The sequence below is a fragment of the Gallinula chloropus genome (assembly GCF_964237585.1).
Source record: "Gallinula chloropus genome assembly, chromosome: Z".
NCBI lineage: Eukaryota > Metazoa > Chordata > Aves > Gruiformes > Rallidae > Gallinula > Gallinula chloropus.
Window position 1 is genome coordinate 35,104,669 of NC_140089.1, and position 13,278 is coordinate 35,117,946.

At 37.5% G+C, this 13,278-nt stretch overlaps 1 protein-coding gene across 1 annotated transcript in view; it reads right to left on the reverse strand.

Moving 5' to 3' along the window:
- Positions 1 to 530: 530 nt before the first annotated feature.
- The window catches only part of TTC39B (tetratricopeptide repeat domain 39B), a gene marked incomplete at its 5' end in the record, with an annotated part of 72,185 nt that continues 59,437 nt past the window's right edge, over positions 531 to 13,278 (reverse strand). Inside the window, 6 exons of the mRNA XM_084277881.1 lie at positions 531 to 1,390; positions 2,443 to 2,559; positions 5,867 to 5,984; positions 9,248 to 9,359; positions 11,769 to 11,889; positions 12,179 to 12,270. Of these exons, the coding sequence (XP_084134007.1) occupies positions 1,294 to 1,390; positions 2,443 to 2,559; positions 5,867 to 5,984; positions 9,248 to 9,359; positions 11,769 to 11,889; positions 12,179 to 12,270 (657 nt within the window). The 3' untranslated portion in view covers positions 531 to 1,293. The remainder of the gene's footprint in view (positions 1,391 to 2,442; positions 2,560 to 5,866; positions 5,985 to 9,247; positions 9,360 to 11,768; positions 11,890 to 12,178; positions 12,271 to 13,278) is intronic.

The window sequence follows — 13,278 nt, forward strand, 5'->3', positions numbered from 1 at the left end:
TGGAGAAGTTTCTCAATTAGTAAAATAACAGTTATTGGGTATATAATTAAAAATCAAGCATATTCTTAAGAATAGACATCTAGCAGAATCTGTATATATAATGAGCTGGACAACTCAATTTGATAGTGCTGGTCACATTAATGTGAAAAGTACAGAGTGTAGCAAAATTGAGATATTTTTGGTAAAAGCAGAAAGCTGCTGTTAGAATACGCACACTTTCTTAACTCCAAGTTTAAAAGTGGAATCACTTTTTGATGAGCATTTTGCAGATTTTTTAATGTATTTTGGTTGGAATCCAAGAATAAAGAATACCAACAAGGGGGTTAGCTTCCAAATAGTAAAAGATTGCTTCAGAAAAGGAAAAAACCAATCCTTTCTCTAGATCCATGACAGGGAAGATGAGGAGTGACCAGTTTTCAGTTGTGCCAAGAATTGTTTGGGGTAGACACCAAGAAAAATTTCCCAGTCTTTTCCCACGGAGGATGACATCCTGTGCAAGTTACAAAATCTCTCTGTGACAAGGTTTGTTAAATTCTTTTTTTTTTTTTTTGGACAGGTTAAAAAGTCTGCCAGGAACCGAGACTGCTGATTCGTCTCTACAACAGGAATACAGAATACATCTCCTTTAAATATCCCTAGTAACCCTGCTTTGTTGTGACTGAAAAATATCCCCTGTAATCAGCTGAATGAAACAGACTGGCAAAGACGTTGTACCTGTAGCCCTGCTTAACTTTATCTGACAGTGTAACAATATTGCACTTCAGACAGGTTCATTTTGTTCCCAAAATGAAATTTAGTCAAAGAGGATTTTTGCACCCCCCTCTGGAACACATATTTCAGAATATGGTATGCCAAGCGTGGGTAAGGTTATGTGCAGACATTGCATTTTTGTTCCAGAGGCAAGAAGGTCTCAAGCATACTGCAGAAAATCAAACCCTCAGAAAAATGCAGAAATTATCACCAGTTCCCACTGCATAACCAGCATCTGTTTTCATATAAAAAATAAAGTGTTTGCATTAAACTTTATTGCACTGTCAACTTTGTTTTTTAAATATCCCCCATTCAAGTCAAATATTAAATTATTTTTATCAAACAAAATATAAGGTCTTCTTTAAAGTATCAAGTAGATATAGTATATGCGCTATACAGAAAAAGAACAGTCTAAAGGAATGACGTACATCAAATCAGAGATGACAGAGAACAATCATGAGGTTGTTTCTTTTCCAAGATTAAAAAAAAGATTGCAGAAAGATTGTGTAGGCTATTATATGCATGAAAAGCATCCCTCCTCATTCAAGGGGTTGAAGCCGGTGACACCTTCAAGCTGTCAAGTGCTGCATGAATTCTGAAGTGCAACCTGGACTCCATGGAGTATTCTTTGTAGTTGTTCCTGGGGAAAAAGAAACCAAACAACCTATTTTAAGAAAAATATTTTTTTGCCTGGATAGCTGCTGCTTCATACATGCTTTGAAGTACCAAAGCTAACGGCCTTTATTCCTTTAACAGGAGATGAGGTTGATACACAGATGAGTTATGAGACATTTAAAGCTACATCCACAAGCTGAGCCGAGACTTCTACTGGAACTAACGATTACAGGTCCTGATAAACTGAATGGACATCTCGGCACCCCTTTCACTTACTTTGATCCTTCCAACAGCCCCCCCAGTTACTGAAGTTTTTCTGCGAAATGATAAACTAGAAGACTGCAGAAAAGAGAGGATGAGAGCTGAAAGTCTATGTTTACCATCAAAATACAACTCAGAGTAGTAAGACACAGGGAAACCACCTTATGTACTACAGACAAACAAAAAAGGAGGCAAAAGAAATCTACTACATTTCTAAAAAGGTTTTCAGAAGATTGTAAAGGTGAGTTAGAAACAGCATTGTTATATGACTGGTATATTTTTCTATACAGAAAAGCAGCAAATTCTACCCCATATTGTAATCTAAAGAGAAAGTCAACATGCCACTTTATAGTAAATTCGCACTCTACTGCTGAAGGAAAAAGGAAGGTGGGCAGAAGCATAGTACCATGTAACCTATGCCCACTACCACCTTTACTGCGGTGGATCTAAGTCCCCCAACTGCTTCCTAGGACAGAGATGGTATACAGATCCTTTCCTGGGCTTTCCAGCCACATCTCATGCATGCAGTACAGCCTCAGCATCTCTGAAGTCTGAATGAAAAGGAGACATTTTCTTTTCATACTGTGTCTTGCTTGATATGGTCTACTCCAGTGTATCTGAAGGACAGAGTTTCTTGAAACTGCCAGATTCAACTATTTTGGATAACTTTTCCAAGTCAAGAACACAGACTTCGAATTTTATTGTTCTGCAAAGGGGCCAGCAGGAAGAAGATACACATGCCTTCATTGCTAATGTTACTCAGTTACTCTTAATCTACAGTCTGATACAAATTAATTAAAAAAAAAATCTACTTACTTTGCAGTTTCTATGTATCTTATTGCTTTTTCTCTCTCATCCTGTTCTTTGTACAGAAGACCCAACTCGTACAGGGTGAACGGCACCAAATAACTATCATATTTAATTTGCTTCTCACTAGAAAACCAGAAAAGTAGAGAAGTGGTTAAATGTGACCTTTCATTGAGGGACCAGTTAACTTTGAAATGCAATCACTACCTATAAAAGCACACAGCTAGATAAAAGACTCTGGAACCTTTGTGCTGGTTAATTTTTTGCATACTACCCCTATGAAAAGCAGGCGTAACATAATGCCAATACGACCTTGTATAAACAAACATTTCCTGCTTCCCATGTGTCTTTCAGCATATAATCCAAGCTACCATGAACACCATTCCAAGTTTGGGACCCCTACCTGTCTGACTTACAGGTCAAAAAAAACCCCAAAACCTAAAAAAGATGATCTGATGTAAAGACAACATTTATTACATTAGGCAGTATAGTACAAACACTTCTTTCCCACACACAGAATTGAGATCTTCTTACCCTAGCCTACCTCAACGAGTCAGCAGAGAAGCAAGTAAAGTCAACTTTTCTTCAGTACAAGAAATTCCCAGAATCACTGTGGCTGGAAGACACCTCTGGAGATCTATCTAGTCCAATCCCCCACTCAAAGCAAGGTCAATGTCTATGACTATGTCCACCTATGCTTAAAAATACCTCAAACAATGCAGAATCCACAGCATCTCTGGGCAACCTGTGCAGGTGTTTGACCAAACTGTCCGTAAAAATTCTCCTTAAGTTTAAAGAGTATTTGCTGTATTTCAGTTTGTGCCCATTACTTCTTATTCTGTCACTAGGTGCCATGGAGAGAATTTGGTTTGGTTTTCAGTGGGAAAGTTTTTTTGTTAGTTTTTGTTTTCAGGTTTATTTGGGAGGGGTGGTGTCTTTTTGGAGGGGGTGTGTGTTGGCGTTTTGTTTGTTTGAACACATTCTCTTCAGGTAACCATTTCAAGTTCTCTTTCCTCCAGGCTGAACCCCCCCCAGCTCTCTTGACTTCTTGTAACATGACAGATACTTCAATCCTTTAATCGTCTGTATGACCCTTTGTTAGACTTGCTCCAGTATCTCCATGTCTTCCTTGTACCACTGAGTCCAGGCCAAGACACAGTACTCCAGATGTGACCTCACCAATGCTGAGAGGGATGGAAGGTTCACCACACTTGACTTGCTGATGACACTAATGCAGCTTGAGACACTGTTTAAATGCCTTGTTGGCAAGGCACACTGCTGGCTCACAGTTAACTTGGGGTTGACCATGATGCCCAAGGCATTTTCTGACAAGCTGCTCTCCAGCCAGTCAAGCCCCTAGCCTGCGCTGGTGCCCGGGCTTATTCCTGCCCAGGGGTAGGGACTGGCACTTCAGTTGCTGAACTTAATGAAGATTTTGTCAGCCAACCTGTCCATTGCTCAGAATGGCAGTACACCCACCTGGCCTATCAGCCACTCCTCCCACTTCATATCGTTTGGTGAGGCTCATCGTGTCCAATTATCCAGGTTCTTAACAAGAACTACAAGAACTATTGGCCTCAGTATTGAACTCTGCATTATTCTACTGGTGACCAGCCTCCAGTTGACTCCATATTGCTGATCACAGCCTTCTAATCACAGCAGTTTAGTCAGTTCTCAACCTCACTGCCCACCTACCTAGTTGATATTTCATCAGCCTGTCTGTGATGATATTGTGAGAGACAGTATCAAAATCCTTTCCTGTATTCAAGAATGTTCTCCCTTCAAGTACTGAGACAACCAACTCATTGTAGACTAAAAGGATGGTTAAGTATGGTTTTCCCTTCCTAAATCCAAGCTGATGACTCCTCATCACCTTCATGTACCTGGAAATGGTTTCCAGGACTATTTACTCCGTTATCCTAGGATGAGAAGTTCCCCAGACACTCCTTTGTGGCCTTCTTAAAGACAGGAGTGACATTTGCTTTCTTCCAGTCCCCAGAAACTTGCCCTAACTGCCACGGCCTTTCAAAGATAATGCAGCTTTACAGTAACACTGCCCAGCGGCCTCAGCATTCATGGTTTTAGGTCAGTGTCCCATGCAGTTAGATACGTTCAGCTGCCACAGACATGTGTAAGTCTAGTCTGCTCATACTTTTCCTCATCTGACCCTCCTCCATCAAGGGCAACTCTTGCATGTCCCAGACGTTCCCACAGGTTTCACTGACCTGAAAGGCATATCTTTTCTTGGCCTTTCCTGTGCTTTTCACAAACAACTCTTTTATTCTATCTAGATCAGAATCAAGTAGCCAATATTGCAGAATAATATGGGTTCACAACAAACACTGCAAAAGCTCTCAACATTTTAAGAGCAACACTTCTAAAGATGAACCTCATCCACCAAGACAAGCCTTGATGCACAGAAATTGTGTCCTAAAGCAGGGAAGCTGCTTATGTCAAACAATCTTCATGTACTGTAGCAGCCCAAGAAATGTAGGAAGTAAACCTCACCAGAATGTTGATATTGAAATTTATCAAAAAACTTTTTCCCATGCAAAACACTCTCTTCATGAAGGACTGTTGCCTGAAAATTTTTGAGATGTCTCAGCTCTAAAAAATCTCCACTGTGTCAACTTCCTTTGGAGCAGTATTTTCATACACAGTATTCCTTTAATTTTCAATCAAAACCCATTGCCCTGTAACTTGCAAAGTGCTTGACTAAACTCACTCGGGACCATAGAAACAGAAAAAGAACATGAGATGGCAAGAAAGTGGTAACAAGCAATAAAATTATATGTAACAACTTATGTAACAATTTATCCTTAAGTCTTGTTTTTTCTATATTATTTATTATGAAAAACTGTATGTGCCAAACCGGCTTTTTCAGCCTCCTTACTCTAAAAATCCTAACTTACAGAAACAATCAGTACATGATTCAATGTTATATTAAGTTATTACAGCATAAGTGGATCTGACACCTCAAGTATCAAATAAATCTGTAATACAGGAAATACAAGTCTTCAACTGAAACACATAAGTTCTCACCTAGACAGAGAAACATTAACTACTGAAATACTAAATCTTAAAAAAACCAACCAAAAGGAAATCCAGATGAATTGGCTCTGCTCATATTGATAGTTCTGCAAATGCAAGAATACTAATTCTAAATGTATGTAGTTAATTGTGTTTGATTTATTTGGTGTAAAACATATCATTTATATAAAGCTATACAAATGTTAAATTACTATAGAAAAACACTAGCAAAGTTTTGTGGGTCTCCAGCTACTTTCAGGAACATTTTTAATTCCAGCTCCTTACCAGGGTGTTAAAGTTTAATTGTTCAAAATTCTAACATGATGGCTTCTACAGAAGCATCAAGAATTTCACCCAAAACTTTAAAATATAAAGGTAAAATATCTGCTTAATTTACTTTTACCTTTGAATTACTTTACTGAAACACAGCTCAGCTTGCATGAGTCTTCCCAAGTGTTTCAGGCAGAGGCCCTTCAGTAACTGCAACAAGCACGTATCATCCATATAGTATTCATTGCGATCTGAAAGTGAGAAGAGAGATACATCACAGAATTGGAAGACCTCATGAAAAGGAAAATTAAAGTTTCAGTAGGCAGTACGTATTAGAGTCAAGAATCTTGCTTCTCAGATTTTACACCTCAGAACATAGATAACCTTCAGACACAATTTTAAATACTGTCTACTAAAGAAGACGTGTGCATAACATCTGTATCTTCAAAGACCCAGGCTAACAAGAAATAAGAAAAAGATTGAAACAGTCAGACATTCCTCAGCCTTCTGTATCTGGAATTCAGTGCAATGCAGGCACATACTGGCAGCAGTTAAATATTTCTGTACTTGCAACATCTAGAACAGGAAGCAAAGCCCACAGTGAGACCAAAACCTCCTTCTAACTACATTATCTCAGTTGCAGAGCACTGGTGGACCCCCCAGCAACAATAACATAAAACGCAAGAACACATGAGGAATCAGTCCTGCAGAAGTCTGAGGAAGCGCTCTTTGGCAGTACAAATTCAAGAAGCCACACATTTAGTAATATTCCCAACATCACTAACAATTGAGAAGGTTCACTAGCAGAATTCAGAAAATTCAAGGAAGTTTTACGTTGAATAGGACTGACTAAAAATATCAGATGAAACAGTTCTTGTGAAGCAGCTCAGAAAATTAGCCTTAAGAAGCGCGGCCCTTTTTTGTTGCCTTGGTTTATAGCATTTGCTGGGTGCAGGGAAGGAAAAGAAAGGAAAGAAAACACATATGGATAGACAGATGGTGGCACATACATTAACAATTCAGGAAGCAAAACACCCTCCCTTTCAGATCATGTTGTTTACAACTAATCACCAGCTCTCTGAGGTCACGTTAATTTTTTTTTTCTTAATAGTCTGCCAAAAAAGTCCTACATAAACACTTCTGAAACATACAAGTCTAGAGCATCTTAGGATTCAGCAAAGAGCTTTGCCACTACGTTCAGGCTTATTTTCGTCTGTGTTGAAGCCTCAGAAGTCTCAACAGATACCAACTGACAGACTGCGCTTTTAGTGACAGGTAGAAGTGCAGTGGGTTTTCTGCATTCCCTCTAGTCTGCTTTTCCAGGCGATGGTATTGGATTCATCTGACTGTCTCTTAGAAGAGCCTCATTCATTGAAATTACTGAGTGCAAGCAGTGATGTCCAGTAAAAGCTTGCCACTCTTTAACAATTTAAACTAGTACCTCCCTGGTATTTCCCATAGCAAGAGCAGCTATTATGCCAAAACACTGGCAGTAAGTGATAGCAAATACACAGACCAATTTAATACAGACAACCTTGCGATAAACAGGGGAAAACCATCTTCCTATAGTCTTCTACACCAGAGGAAATAGCATGATCAGAATTTTTCTTGAAGCTACAAATTCCTTTTTTGTACCTGGAAAATGACAGGACTATGGAAGTGTAAGATTTCCAGAAATTCTGAGACAAAAAGAAATCCTTGTGTAGTTAATCTATTCATTCTACCATCTCTATTTTCAGTTCTATACCGCATTAAACCACTTTCAATCTCTGACAGATTCCTTGCTGTGCCTGTTCACTTGAAGCAATGAAATATCAACAGCTCTAAGAAGTCTCAATCCCTAAATGACCTTTGTGTGTAATTAACACACTTTTGTACAGCACGTTAGCAGCCCTTTAAAGCTATCTAGTACTGACAGCTGTCTCAAAATAATATTGTATCCTTAACACACCCTGCTAATAGCCTTAATCACTTTCTTTGGGTCTCAATTCAGCAGCTCTTCTAGTAATCAGTGTCTTTATCTTATCTGAGTCCATATCTTTACAAACAGATCATTAGAGTATCTTTACAAACAGATACATTAAAGTATCTTTTTTAGTTATAACAAAAAGCATAAAACCCAAATATACTCCCACGATTACATCCTATTTCTAAAATGCGTACTTCCATAAGAAAAACATTTCTGTTCCTTTTGGTTTTGGTACCTTCTGCATCCTTGCTTAGGCATTTGACAGCAAATCTATTTCACTGTTAGAACAGATTAGCACTTTCAGTACCAGCCTCTGCATGATACAGCACCAGATTCCCAACAGCTTCTGCAAGAACCCTCCACTTAACTCCTGGAAACATGACTTTATTTGCAGATGTCTTGCATATTGCTAAATTTTGGTTTTAATACCAGAACACAAAAAAGTAGAAACACTAGAGTTTTAATAGGCACACTACCAATTCTGCACAAATGCAAACAGAATTTAAAAAAAAAGGGGTGGAGTGGGTAAGAGACAAGCGGGAACATCCAATTGACCCAATTCAGTCTTGGATTTGCAAGTTACTTTCATTTAGCTGCTTATACCATCCAGATTTTCCCAGCATGCATTTCTTGTAAGTCCTTCTGCAACTTCAGATCCATCACCTCAGTTGATATATGAATCATAATTAGAGGTACTTTAACATCTCATAGTTATAATAATGTAGCAAACCTAACTTGGGTTAAATTGTTTCTAAGTGTGAATAAAGTCTCATTCCATTAGAATGCTATTTTTTCTTTTCAGTGAATTGCCATCAAAAAAAATTTTCATGTGTCAAAAAAATAGTATTTATGCACTCCAGAAGTATATAAAAGTCTACCAAGAAGTTCACATGATAGATGAAAGCAGCCATCTGATAAAGTAAAGGCAGGTACGTACTTCTGCAGTGAACCTGTTCTAATACCAGAACTTAAGGAGTAAGTTATGGACTCTTTTTCTAAACATTACCCTGAACATCTGTGCTTTAAATACATCAAGACCTAAAATCATGGTTGAAATTTATTTGCAAAAAGTATGTTTTAATTTAGAACTAGCAAATGTGTATTATTTTGCTAGACAGTAAAAAAATCCAGACTCGTGCACAGTACTTCATTTATACTTAAGTCATATTCTGCTCATTATGTGTCATATGTAGTAAAGTGTGGTGTGAATTGGTTTAGAAAAAGTACTTTTCAGACATTTATGAAATTAGCAGATTACAGTCCAAGAAGATCCTCAGAGACTGGAATGTCTTATTAAGACTCATTTACGTTCTGTAACTAAAACTCACATACTTGAGGTTCCTGTATTCTTCTGTAGCACCAATCACACTGGATAAAGAACACACTGAAGAACCACCACTGACTTTTATGTGGCTCCAAAATTTCCATACTCCAATTTATTAGCACGTTGCCCAAGTCAACACTTACCTCACAGACCATTAGTAGGCAGAAGGACAGTCAGCATTTCTTACCAGGTTATTAATTCCATTTTAAGCAATCACTTACTGGTTTCATTTTGTAGAGCTGTTTCTTCTTTTTCAATTGTTACCAGTAAGCTTTCAGTGAGGTCTGCTCTTTTGCCCACAATTGCAAAGCCATTCCAGACATACATCATTTCCTGACAACAACAACAAAGGCATGGAAATGCATAAATATTTAAGTACAAAGTATCCTTTGGAAGGCTGTTACAGAACATTGAGGACATAAAAATACTCGCCTGCAAAACCTTGGTTTAAACATTACAAAAAATCTCAAAGCCAAAACACTGTTGAGAAGCCCCTGAAGAAAAGCATCTGTATGATTTCCAGTAGCCACACACAATGAGTACAGGACCTTCTGCCAGTTACATGCAAGTTTACAAAGACAACCATGGTTGCCTTAATAATTATTTAAAGTTCCATAAAAGTAGCCATGCATAGGGGAGGAAAAATGTCATTGAATGTGTCCGGCAAAATGAACCTGTTTTTCTAAGTTTTTAATGTTTTAACATTCTTTGTAATAGATTCTATCATGTATTTTCATAGATTGGTAAAACCAAAATAGATTTCATCACGTGACAGTTTACCATCACCCATGTAATACATGAGCAGGACTGGGTACTTTAGTTTCAACCTGGGGCTTCTCTCACATGAACTAAAGCAGCAGATTAAAGTAGTTACTTTCTTTAGGAATAGAGATAGATTTGTGTATGTATTTGTGGGTGTATGCATGTATGTACAGTACAGTACACACATATATATATATATATATGCACTCAAGACTCAAAGGTGTATGTGTTTAAGTATATCTGTTACCTTCCATATTGTGCAACACTGGAAGCAGATAAAACTTTCCGGATAAAAATGTGGCTCCAGTACACACATTCAACACACCTCTAATATAATTCCTACAAAATCTTACTAAAAAAAAGAAAAAAAATCAAGGCAAATTCTGGCACCAAGCTACTTGGGTGCTTCAGGACTACAGTAAGCAATACACTTGTTTCAATGTGTTAAATTACTGTAACACTGTACACATAGGATCATAAAATTGCTTTAGTTGGAAAAGACCTTTAAGATCACCAAGTCCAAACGTTAAAGTACTTCCAAGTCCACCAATAAACCATGCCAAAGCACCACATCTACGCGTCTTTTAAATACCTCCCATGATGGTGACTCAAACACTTCCCTGGGCAGCCTGTTCCAGTGATTGACAGCCCTTCTGGTGAAGAAGTTTTTCCTAATATTTGGATTAAACACTTTCTGCAGCAACTTGATGCTGTTTTCTTTTGTCTTATTGCTTGCTACTTGAGAGAAGAGACCAATACCTTCCTGGCTACAACCTCCTATCAGATAGTTGTAGAGAGTGATAAGGTCTCCCCTCAAATAAAGTGAGGGAATACACACACAGAGTTAATGCTAACCAATATGAAACTCTGCTGAGATCTTAATTTAATCATCACAAACAGGAGAGTATTATTTGCCTTACTATATTTGACTTGTTACTACACCTCTGAAATATGAAGCCTGGTGTCATTCTGAAGCTGAGACAATGCATAGATGAAGCATTTCCACTTACATTTGGCCCGTAACTATGTAGGTTTTCAGAGGGAGACAAAAGGGATTCTAAGTCTGAAATAGTATTATTGATGTTATCAACAGGCTGGTTTCAATTCTGTAGTCCTGTCTAATTCACTTTTACTGCAGCAACACCATACAGATGTTTATTTTTAATTACATACTCACATCAATAGCACTGCTATGTACATGCCCAGGACAAACCTGTTGCTGAGATCTTTACATGTACTTGAGTACACAATAGATTTTTAAAACTGAAAAATTCGTTTTCTTTCAACTCCTTCTCTATCAATAAGCCTTAATATAAGAAATTGCTTCTCAAATAGTTTTTTCATCTGCAGTTGTTGCTAAATCATCCATGCACAAAAATTTTATCATACACATATGTCAAGTATCATTGCTAGGCACACATAAACAGACTCTGTGGTACAAATGCCTCTGAAGTTAAAAGCATGGGAAATTAGAATGGCACTAGCAAGTATCTTCAACTTCTGCCCATTTTACTCAATATACCTATATATATATATATATATATAAAAGAGCAATAAACAACATCACTCTTCATTTTCATCAGAACAGAAAGTGCTACAGTACTCCTTAACTTCTTAATGAGTCTAGAGGACAATCCGGCCAGATTAAAGATCATGAACACATATGCTAGAAACCCATGCAGGTTTCTAGATGAAAGGTGACTTTCAGGCTCATATGGCAACAGCAATCAGTCTGTATATTTGACATTTCATGTGAAAAAGACAGCTCTGGTTTTAGACTGCTAGCAGTCTGTAGCATGATCCAGCCCTTAGCACACTTCACAAAAAATTTCCATTGCATGAATGAAGTATTTCTTAAAAAAAAAAAAATTAAAAATGCAGATACATACTACCTGTCAACACTATTCCTTCTCTATGTAATAAATTACACTTATTTTTATCCATTTCAAATAAAAAAAGAAAGCAAGCAAGCATAAATACCAAGGCAGGTAATATCAGCTTCACTGGTTGAGAACTTGCATAACGTCGAGCTTTTCTTACTGCAAACTTCTCAGTTGGGATAGATTTTCCTGCGATTCTCTGCTTTAGACCATCCACTTGTCTGCATGGAGGGGAAATGCAAAACATAAGCTGCTTTACACGCAATTTTCATTTAGGAAGATTTGCTGTTCTCTGAAGTGTAACTGTTTATGACCACTTAGTACCCAGCTGCAGTACATATTTTTGCTGATAAAAGTAGTGTTCTAAACAAAAAATAGCATTTTGCTAAAAGCACAAAGAATAACCGAAAAATTGATGGTTCTAAGTAGAAATTAAGTCACACAAGACAAGTCAGAATCTTCTATACTGGGAAAAATGGCTGCATACCTAGTTGTTTTATAAATGTTTACCTGAATAAAGACACAATGTCCTCACCAGTCCTTTTCAAATCATCCTCTGGAAGCATACATAGAATTGCTGCCTTCTGGAATACATATATTGCCTATTTCAAAAGGAAACAGCAACATATTACCACATCTAATTTGCTTTGTTCAGTCAATACACTAATGACTCAAATCTCTCAGCCCACTCACTGCAGCAGTTTCTAGCAATTCTCAGGCAGGTGGAACTACAGAAGTTTAGTGTTTCCTTTGTCGCATATTTTATGCTAAAAATTTTATTTTCAACATACTTATTAGTTTTCTAAATGAGTTAAAATGCTAAAAATGTCTCTTTCAAAGAGCAGGACAATTTACTATGCAAGACACTGATAAAGAAATGAGTTAAGTGACATAACTTATTTAAAGTACATTAATGCTATTACATGATCTGTTAATATAGAGATATGCCTGAAAACACAGAAGAAAGTATCTGAGCACTGATTCAAGGCAAGTTTGATAACTGGACTTTGCAGGGGAGTAAAAAAAAAATCCATAATTCTGTTAGACACATTTATTTGCACTTCACATTGGATATACTGATCTCTCCTCTCTTGTCAAGAATTGATGTATCCCCTTTTTCACAAAGCATTATAAAACAGTAATCTATAAAGGAACAGACAAAAAATGATGTATCAAAAGTTATTTTCACATTTTGCTTGGTTCATACTTTGAGGAATATTTTTACAAAGAAAAGGCAGGTACCCCAACTTTTCCTGTGAGACCCTGTCTCCAGCAGCCTTCTCATTTCACATCACAAATAATATGCTGAGTATGCCTGCTCCCATCTGTTCATAACTAACACACACAATTTCTTCAGCCAAGTTTTATTAGTGAGTGTTTAGAACTTGAGAGGCAAGTTGAGAGTTTTCCTCTTCATTTTCTTTTCTCACCACTCTGGTAAGCATCTCATTTTTAGAGGGGCTGAAGTGCTGTTAGTTTTGCCTCTGGTGCCTCAGAACACGAAATAAAAATTCCTCCTTAACCACCCAGTTAAGCCTACCAACACAGTGCCATTGTGCCTTTGCTTATGGGTTTCAGAACAAAACAAAACAAAATTACACTTTTCATGC